General features: G+C 36.6%; 1 protein-coding gene across 1 annotated transcript; it reads right to left on the bottom strand.

Annotated features, from left to right (window-relative positions):
• Positions 1–8,696: 8,696 nt before the first annotated feature.
• Positions 8,697–9,659, bottom strand: LOC114205161 (olfactory receptor 6C74-like). The gene has a single exon (XM_028098449.2). The coding sequence runs from the start codon at positions 9,657–9,659 to the stop codon at positions 8,697–8,699; it is 963 nt and encodes a 320-aa protein (XP_027954250.1).
• Between the last annotated feature and the right edge of the window lie 1,193 nt (positions 9,660–10,852).

The raw sequence follows: 10,852 nt of genomic DNA, 5'->3' as shown, positions 1-10,852 counted from the left end.
TGATCCCAATCTTTTGGTACTGGTTGAGACCGGATTTGTGACCTAGGATGTGATCAATTCTGGAGAATGTTCCATGGGCACTAGAGAAGAATGTGTATTCCGTTGCTTTGGGATGGAATGTTCTGAATATGTCTGTGAAGTCCATTTGGTCCAGTGTGTCATTTAAAGTCTTTATTTCCTTGTTGATCTTTTACTTAGATGATCTGTCCATTTCCGTCAGGGGGGTGTTAAAGTCCCCCACTGTTATTGTAATGTTGTCAATGTGTTTCTTTGCTTTTGTTATTAATTGCCTTATATAATTCGCTGCTCCCATGTTCGGGGCATAGATATTTACAATTGTGAGATCTTCTTGTCGGATAGACCCTTTAAGTAGGATATAGTGTCCTTCCTCATCTCTTATTACAGTCTTTGTTTTAAAATCTAATTTGTCTGATAGAAGGATTGCCACCCCAGCTTTCTTTTGGTGTCCATTAGCATGGTAAATGGTTTTCCACCCCCTCACTTTCAATTTGGGGGTGTCTTTGGGTCTAAAATGAGTCTCTTGCAGACAGCATATGGATGGGTCTTGTTTTTTAATCCAATCTGATAGCCTGTGTCTTTTGATTGGGGCATTTAGCCCATTTACATTCAGGGTAACTATTGAAAGGTATGAATTTAGTGCCATTGTATTGCCTGTAAGGTGACTGTTAACTGTATGCTGTCTGTGTTCCTTTCTGATCTTTGCTGCTTTTAGGCTCTCTCTTTGCTTAAAGGACCCCTTTCAATATTTCTTGGAGGGCTGGTTTCGTGTTTGCAAATTCCTTTAGTTTTTGTTTGTTCTGGAAGCTTTTTATCTCTCCTTCTTTTTTCAATGACAGCCTAGCTGGATATAGTATTCTTGGCTGCATATTTTTCTCATTTAGTGCTCTGAAGACATCTTGCCAGTCCTTTCTGGGCTGCCAGGTCTCTGTGGATAGGTCTGTTGCCAATCTAATATTTTTACCATTGTAGGTTACATATCTCTTCTCCCGAGCTGCTTTCAGGATTTTTTCTTTGTCTCTGAGACTCGTAAGTTTTACTATTAGATGTCGGGGTGTTGACCTATTATTATTGATTTTGAGAGGGGTTCTCTGTGCCTCCTGGATTTTGATGCCTGTTTCCTTCCTCACATTAGCGAAGTTCCCATCAGAGAATATCTTAATCACATGGCAATTTAACCATGGTCTGTGACAAGTTACAACTGTAGAATATATAGCTGAATCATTGTTGAAATACAACTAGATATCATGCATGCATTTAAAGTCACAATAATGTATGTAATAATGAGTAATGCATAAGATATCATGTTAAGAAAAAAAAGGCAAAACTGAGTGGGAAATTTTAAAGTTAATTTGCCTTCCTCACCCTGACTGATCATGTGGTATCATGGTAAGTAAACAAAGATCCTGGAAGAACCTCACCACCATTCTCTAACTAGAGAGGAATGTGTATCATAGCAGATTCTTATCCCTGACCATTTAATACTGTATGGACTAAAATTACAGAATAACTAGGTGGAAATACAAGAAAATGTCAAGATCCTAATAAGAGTATAATATTTAGAAACAGTAAATCCTTAATGGATCTAGTACACATTCTTAGCAGATCTCAGCAATATATAGCCAACCCCTGCTTAATGTCAGTAAACCAGTTATGAGAATCAAATATGGTTTGTGAAATATAAACTGAAATCCTATTTCTGATTAGTTTAAATGGAAAATGATGTTCTGTATTAAATCAGTCCCAGCTCCCAATCAATATTCTAAAACACAGTAAAAATGTCAGTATATAAATAATAACCATTGTGTTAAGGTATAAAATACTTAAAACTTTGCTTCATGATTTCCAAGAAACTTATGTGATTCTTGGCAAACCATTGTGTTCTCTGCATTAATGTGGCTGTTCTTAGTACGAAAAAATACCAAAAACCCCTACCACTTTGTCGACATTCTATGGGTTTTCAAATATTCATCTTTGTAATTCGTTTTGAGTCTTTCCTTGCATGTAATTTGTTTTGATGTTGTATTGAGTTTTGGAGTTACAAATACTAATATTTCCCACATAAACATTGGTTGACAAGTTTTACTGAGAGATATATTCTCTGAAGTTTAGGTACTAATGCCAGGGGTTTTTATACCTGGAACATGTTCTGCAGGTTGTGATGTAATAGATGAAGTTTGGATCAATAGATATATGTCCACATACTGGTCACCACAGACCTTCCATGTATTAGATTGGGTTCTCTGTTAATTATTAGCTCATATTTCTTTTAGGTCAGGTTTTTACCCATCAGAGACTGCTTCATTGGCATTCAACAAATAACATGGAAGAAAACATCTGGAAAAATATAGAGGAAAATTCACATTCCTGCAGTGACTAATGAGATGAAACCACAGAGATTTTTATAGAAGAAACCCTTTACCCTACAAAGAAAAACAGTTTCCTTGCATGTGCCCAAGGTCCACACTAAAGAATAAAGAAGATATCAGTAATTTAAAAATAATTTTTAAATCAGGTATTATAGAGTTTATATTCTCTATTCAAAATGTACAAGAACTAGAAATTCATAGTGGTTTTATAAACAATGCTTTGGTTGGCAATTAAAAAACCTTCCTATATAATGTCAAAGAGGTATTTGAAATTGCCACTATATAAAAATAAACTCTTTAATTTAACCTGGGATTTAACCTCCTGGAATAGCTAATTTCCTTTCCCCTTTTATAATGGCTTTGGTTTTATTTTTTATTTGCTTTTTTTTAACAGCAGGACTTTTATTTTTTTTAATTTTTTTATTAGCCAACATATAGTACAGCATTAGTTTTTGTTATAGTGTTCAATGATTCATTTGTTGCGTATAACACCCAGTGCTCATCACAACATGTGCCTTTTTTTTTTTTTTTAAATCTGATCTTGGTTTTCTCTCTAAGACTGTTGGAATTCTTTTCCTGCTTTAGGTCTTGGAATTTCTAGGCACATCATCACCCCCATCATGATCATCATCATCATTATCATCATTTCATCATCATCAACATTATCCTCATCACTGTAAATATGTAGATCGCACAGCTAATCCATCTCAGACATTGTTTAAATTGCATTATTTATATTAATTTACTCAATCTTAATCTTATTTCGCAGATGAGGAAACAAAGGTGCAGTTTTTACTTTTTTTGAGGGTAGAGATCATTTGCTCATTTAATGGGAACAAATTGTCAAGAATTTAAGTAACAGGTGGTGTATGAAAAGCAAATTTTATGACTCCTAGCCACCCACTAAATGTTTATAATTTATTTTAACATTTTGCCAATAGCTGAATGGTCAGAAGATCCTGCGTTGAAAATCGTTCACCCAAAGCCTAAAAGCCTCAACCTACTTTTCTTCCAATATTAAAAGCTGTGACATAAGTTGATATCTGGAATTCTGTGGTCTTTTGCAGAAGAGGTATTTTTATTTATTTTTTAATCTGGAAAGATTTAAAGATTTCTTTATATTTGGTATTTGTAAATTGTATAATGTCATGTCTAGATACCAGCCTTTTTAATTTTTAAGCTGTTCATACAGGCAGTTTGGAAATTGCCTTGATTGTTTATGTAATAATTTATTCTCCCCTTTTTTCTCTATGTCAAAATCCACAACAGACAGAATTTGGATATTCTGGACCAAATTACTTTCCCCACAATTCTTCTACCTCCTTCTGTCTGTAGTTTACTTTCTGAAACTTCTCCATTTACTTATTTGTCAACAATCCTGATGATTCTTTTCTTTCAGCTATTATACTTTTAATTTATAAAAAGTTTTTTCTTTTGTTGATTGTTGACCTCAAAACTTAATGGTGTTTTAAGGATGCAGTATTATCTTGGAGCATCCTGTGCTGGATTTTGTGTTTCATTTTCTTTTTTGGCGGGTTGGGAGGGAAGAGGTCGTAGCAGTTGTTTCCACACTGCTCTATCCTACCCTCTAGGTCACAGCTGCTGGCTCTCTGGAACCACATTTCAGAGAATCCCTTGCCAGCAGAGTTCCAGATTGAATCCCACTAATGAAAGACACAGTGTGATGGCTGGAAGGTAGAAGGAAGGCGGAGCCATTATTGTTCCCCTGAAAGTGGTTGTTGTGTGGGCTGCAAAGACGACGGTATCAAGGAATCGAAGGCTAGAGAACACTGTGCTTGTGGCAAAACTTAATAAAACTGTAGACTCCAGTTACTCTGAAAGCCACTTACATCCTCAAAGAAGCCATAGTGATCTTATTAATGCAAATCTGACCTGGCTTACCAGCATTTCAACACTAATGTATCCCCTATTGCCCTCAGATAAGCTAAAAACCTCACCCACAAATCTTCCTGTTTTGGTTCCTGAAAGTCTATCTATTTCCATTCAGTTACTGAAAAATTTTTTCCTGCACATAGTATTTGACATCACTGATAATTTATTTTTTCTTTAAATTTTTTTATTGTTATGTTAATCACCATACATTACATCATTAGTTTTTGTTATAGTGTTCCATGATTCATTATTTGTGCATAACACCCAGTGCTCTATGCAGAACGTGCCCTCTTTAATACCCATCACCAGGCTAACCATCCCCCCACCCCCCTCCCCTCTAGAACCCTCAGTTTGTTTTTCAGAATCCATTGTCTCTCATGGTTCGTCTCCCCCTCCAATTTACCCCCCTTCATTCTTCCCCTCCTCCTATCTTTTTTTTTTCTTAACATATATTGCATTATTTGTTTCAGAGGTACAGATCTGTGATTCAACAGTCTTGCACAATTCACAGTGCTCACCATAGCACATACCCTCCCCAATGTCTATCACCCAGCCACCCCATCCTTCCCATCCCCCACCACTCCAGCAACCCTCAGTTTGTTTCCTGGGATTAAGAATTCCTCATATCAGCGAGGTCATATGATACATGACTGAGTGAAATAAGTCAATCACCACTGATAATTACCTCTGAACACATCAAATTGTAAACATAATTTAGACTGCCTATGCCTTCAGCTCATCTTGTTCTAGTCCATCTCACTATCACTGTAAGCATATGGAAACATGATTTTATAGCTACATGCTTCACAAATGCTGTTGACCCACTTGAAGTACCCTCCATTTTCATTATCCAAATGGAAAATTTCTTGTGTCTTCCAAAATCACCTTTTTTGGGGGGGCAGTTCAATTGATGAATTTAATTTACTGTGGTACCCAATGATAAAGACCAACCTTAGCTAAGACACTATGGCAGGGAAATCCTTGCATTATTTTGTCCCTGATCTGATGGGCCTAAACATATACAAAACGAATGTTTTTTGTGGTAGTGTATATGTAGGCATGTGCTATTGATGAATGCTTTTTGGCTTTAAAACATATGCATTAGTATACAATTTGTTTTTACCATTACAGGGCCCTATAACTGCTTTGAATCTATGATCCAGGTATACAAAGGGAATCAGATATTGGATATTAGAACTCAATAGAAATCATCCCAGCTATTCCTCTTCCTGGTAGTTCCATAACTCAACATGTGAGACAGGTTTGAATCTGTCTTGTTTTTGAAGACTTATAAAGAAAGATCTACTTAACAGAGCAAAGAGTAGTTTTTAGCCCTCAGATAAACCATGTATTTAACAATCAAAAAACTTTTCTATGAAGTCTCCAAAACATATAAAGAGACCAAAAGCCACAAACTATTAAAAAATGGGCAGAGAAGCTGAATAGACACTGTTCCAAAGAGGACAAGCAAATGGCCAACAAGTACATGAAAAGATGCTCACCATCACTAATGGAAATGCAAACATCCCTAAAGGAAAAATACAAGTAAAACCACAATGAAATATCACTTCACACTTCTTTGGATGGCTATTACCAAAAAACCCCACAAAGGGTAAAAAGTGCTAGGAAGGATGTGGAGATAAAGGGACCCTTGTACACTATTGATGAAAATGTAAATTGGTGCAGCCACTCTGGTAAACAGTATAGTGTTTCCTTATACATTTCAAAATAGAATTACCATTTGATCCAGCAATCTCACCTCTGGGTATATATCCAAAGGAATTGAAATATGGATCTCAAAGAGATATCTGTACTCCCATGTTCACTGCAGCAGTTTTCACAATTGCTATGATGTGGAAATAACCGAAAAGTCCATGTAAAGAAGAATGGATAAATAAATGGATAAAAAAATAAATAAAATGTGGCATATATACATTATAGAATATAATTCAGCCTTTATAAAGAAGAAGATCCTGCCACTTGCAACAACATGGATATACATGGAGGACATTATTCTAAGGAAAAATACTGGCAACAGAAAGACAAACACTGCATTATCTCACTTATATGTGGAATCTAAACAAATACATGGAAGCAGAGTAGAGAATGGTGGTGTCAGGGGTTGAGGGAGAGTGAAATAGGGAGGTATTGATCAAGTCTCAGTTATACATAATAAATAAGTTCTGTAGATCTGTATAGCATAGGGCCTGTGATTAACAATAGTTTATTGCCTACTTAAGATTTTGCTAAGAGGTCTAGATCTTAAATTAAATGCTTTTTATCTACCATATAAGGGCAAAATTCAACAACAAAGGGGCCAGGAAGGAATTTTTGAAGGTGATAGATAGATTAATGGCATTGATAGTGATGATGGTTTTAAGGGTGTATACTTATCTCTGAACCCATCAAATTGTAAACATTATATCTATAGCTTTTTGTATGTCAACCATACATCAATGAAGTGGTTTAATTTTTATGATTGGAAATATCATCAATATAGAATTAGCTTAGGGAATTTGTCTCAATAAAATGTTTTAAGGATCACAATTTAGTGCATTAATCTCCACATTAGGGTTTGTCCTTCACTGGGGACCATATATGGCTGGTAACGACCATCCTGGATTTATAGACTCAGTTTTGGATTTCTGGTCTTCATTTTTCTATTTGTCAAGCTCACTCTTCAATCATAGTCTCTCTCAAGGTAATACAAAATGCATTTAGTTACTTTAAGTATAATCAATTATTATCAAGTCCTGGCTAAAACCTTGAGGAGACTCACACTCTTTTCAGTAGTTTGACTATGATTCCTTGATTTATTGCCAAATTACTGAAACTCATCTACTTCCATACACTCTTCTGTTCAGCTGTCAGGGTGGAACATTATTTCCATGTTCCTGTAGCATCCCCTGAGTATTTTTTAGTGGAACATAGAGATTATCTGGCTCAATCTTCATATTTTATGAAGAAGACACGTATTTTTGGAAGTTGACCAGTTATTTGAAGGCAGCACCAGGCTTTCCCAGTGCAAATGATTCAGAGTCTACTCTGGTACATTTGTATTCCATTCCCACTGCCATTTCCCTTAGCCGTCATTCTTTCTTCTAATTCCTATAACAGTGTCTGTACCCACTTTCCTATTCTGATCTTGGCTTTCCCAAACTCCTTTTAATACAATGGTATAGTGAGTCATCTGTGATTTTTTAGGCATGTTTGATACTTCTTTATTGTCAATCAGATAAAATCTGAACTTTGTAATAAGACCATCAAGGCCAAATAGGATCTAATCATGGTGTAGAATGTGTTTCATAAAATGTATTTGAGATTATCTAACCTCAGGATTTGGGTTAAAGACAAAATAAAAATTGTCTTAATCTTTTTAGAGAGGTTTCTTCTGAATAATAAATGGACACATTCCAGTTGGAAAGGTGTGAAATGTACTCAAAGTTTAAGGATTGAGATAATGGAAATGTTGGTTTTAAAAGAGGTTATCAATCAGAAGATAACCTTAACAAGTTGACAACACCGCTCAGCCAGGAAATATGTTTAATTTGTTTGTATTCATTAGCAATATGAAGTAGATAAGCAAATAACTTAGATGCCAAAAACTTGAATCTTTGGAAGATATTATAGAAATATGAAATAAGGGCTTCCTTCCACTGACATACTTAAGCATTCTGTGATAACAGTTTTAGGAGATGAACCAATCATTAGTATGCATTATGCATCTGAGGAGTTGGAGCTAGAATAAATAACTTAGGAACTAGGAGTACTGGTCAGGTGTAGGATGCTGTGGTTATTACCACTACTTAGAGTTTGGTTCTCTAAGACTGAGAACAATTCTGTTTCTCTCCAGGATGGGATTGATGCATACATATGTAGCTAAGCTATGGATCAAGAATAGCATTTAAGAGCACACCTGATACAAACCATATATATTCCAAGGTGAAGGGTACTATGACCATTATTTCCTTGGGCTAGGGAAGGAGGGAATGTAGACCCAAGCATTTGTACTATTTCTATCCTTTCCTTCCTAACCACATCATAATATACAACCTCCTATTATTTTAATTACCTAAATGCCTTTCTTAAAGCATTATTAATTCTGTTGTGCCATGTTTATGGCTAGAGAGAAGTAAAATAAAAAGTGTATATATTACTAAAATTTAGAAACTTTAAGCACATGATTTTTATCAGAGGAAAGACTAACAATTCAGTAAAGGATTTTGCAATTAATTGTCACAATAAGTGGAATATTTAGGGAAAAGATAGTTATGCACATCAATGTAAAAAGTGGCCTTACAAAACAGATTTCCATTTTGCTAGTGATGTGCAGTACAACTCTGTGGACTGCCAAATTGGCCAGAATGAAGACAAATGGTTCTCTAGGCCTTCCACTCCAAAGCCATGTGATTTTTTTTATCTTGATATTTTCATTCTGCATATTGTCTCCCTCAGAGCCTGGTGGACCTGCTTGTTCCGCAGAGTATAGATGACAGGGTTGAGCAGTGGGGTCACCACTGTGTTCACAAGGGCAGCCTCCCTGTTGGAGTCCAGCCTATTCCTTTGCTTTGGTTTCATGTATATAAACACACAGCTGCCATACATCAGAGAGAGGACAATGAGGTGAGAAGAGCAGGCAGAGAAAGCTTTCTGTTTCTCCTTGGCTGATGGGAGTTGCACAATTGTGACTACTATGTTGTTGTAGGCAATGAGGGTTATGATAAGGGATGTTAAAAGGATAAACAAGGCAAGGACAAAGGCCAACATTTCCACAGACCTGGTGTCAGAACAAGAGAGATGAATCAGGGGCCCAACATCACAGAAAAAGTGGGGGATGATATGGGGACCACAGAAGGATAACTGGGAAATCTTTACTAGTGGACCAGTGATGAGAGGGAAGGCCAAAGCAAAGCAGGCAGTGACCAGGAGGAAGCAAGTCTTCAGGTTCATGATGGTCGGGTAATGCAGAGGCTTGCAAATGGCCAGGTACCGATCCAGAGACATCACTGCTATGAGGAGGAAACCTGCTGCTCCCAGAAATAAAAAGACAAAGGCTTGTATGAAACAGGCAGGAAAGGAAATGGTTTGTTTGCCTAAGAGAAAGATGACCAGCAACTTAGGAATAACAGCACTTATGACACCACACTCCAAGAAGGAGAAAATGCTGAGGAAAAAGTACATAGGTGTGTGGAGCCGGGAGTCAGTACAGGTGATCGTGACTATGACAGCATTGCCTGCGATGGATGCCAGGTACGCCAGCAGGTGCACCAGGAAGAGGACCTTTCCCAGATGCTGGATGGCAGGAAACCCCTCCAAGATGAATTCTTGGACAGTTGTCCCATTCCTCATTTCCATGGGCATGTCTTTCCACAGCATCATCAATGTTGGTCTAACCTATTATAAAGACATCAGGGAACACAAAGGTTTTAGAGAAGCATGACTAAGTTATTTGCATATCAAAGAAGATGGAGAGGCAGATAACAATGTGGCTTAGCCCATTGGTTCTTGAATCAGAAGGACCTGAATTTAATACTAGTTCAATACTGAGTTCTAACTCCTGAGCGATGAGTCATCTTTGGAAAGGAAGTTAACCTTTGTAAACTTTACTTTGCCCTCTGTAGAATGAAGATGATAGGATCTACCTATTACTGTTCTTTGATAATTAATTAAGATAAAGCATGTAAGTCACTTGGCATATTTTGACAATATTTCTTATGTGTTCCTCAGTCTAAGTGTAATATTATCATTAAAATGATGCTTAATAGAGTTATTGACATTTTCATACTTACAAAATATTTTATTTTTAATATTATTTTGTAAATAAACATAACAATGTTAGTAATATTCCCTTTGAATATCCCTTGTAAAATATGCAACAAATTTTATGGTCTAAGTTGTCATCATCATCTGTTGAGGACTTATGTTTGTTCTATGCTGGTCACTGAAATTCAATATTTCTATTACTCTTCACAATAACCATGAGCCCCTTATTCTACAGAAGTGGAAATTGATGTTTAGAGAATTCCAGAGAGCTTAGATCACAGAGCTGGGAATTTAGCCAGAATGCCAGAATCTGGAGGATATGCTGTTTCCAAATGCAGTGACAAAATATTTTAAAATGGGATCATATCTATTGTTGATGATCTCTCAATCTTAAGTGAAAGATTAGCTTTATTTATCATAATTGTTTCTACCCTTGGTTAGATTCACTGATGAGTTATAGACCTGTGGAATGACATGGGGCTTAGAGAGCAACTACTTTAGCACAAGCAGAGACCAGAGACATTAGGGGCTGCTCAACAACTTGAGGTTAGGTTGTAAATCCAGGATTTACCACCCACCGTCCCCACCCCAGCGTTCATGCTGGCCTGTGATGCAGGTGGGAGTGATAGTAGTTTATAAGATTAACCCACTGTGGAGGTTATGCAGGGCACCTGGCATTCATAAATTACTCTTGCATCAAAGCTCCATGAACATTCTTCTCTCTTCAGTACTCTCAATCAGTAACTTCTCTCCGGATGGTGTTTGGCTGTAGCATCTCAATACTAGGCTAAAAGTCTGCTGTGTGGAAT

This window comes from Eumetopias jubatus, unplaced genomic scaffold (genome assembly GCF_037043125.1).
Source record: "Eumetopias jubatus isolate StellerSeaLion01/CBP00866 unplaced genomic scaffold, mEumJub1_p1.0 scaffold_17, whole genome shotgun sequence".
Taxonomy (NCBI): domain Eukaryota; kingdom Metazoa; phylum Chordata; class Mammalia; order Carnivora; family Otariidae; genus Eumetopias; species Eumetopias jubatus.
This window is presented reverse-complemented; position numbering and strand designations above follow the sequence as displayed.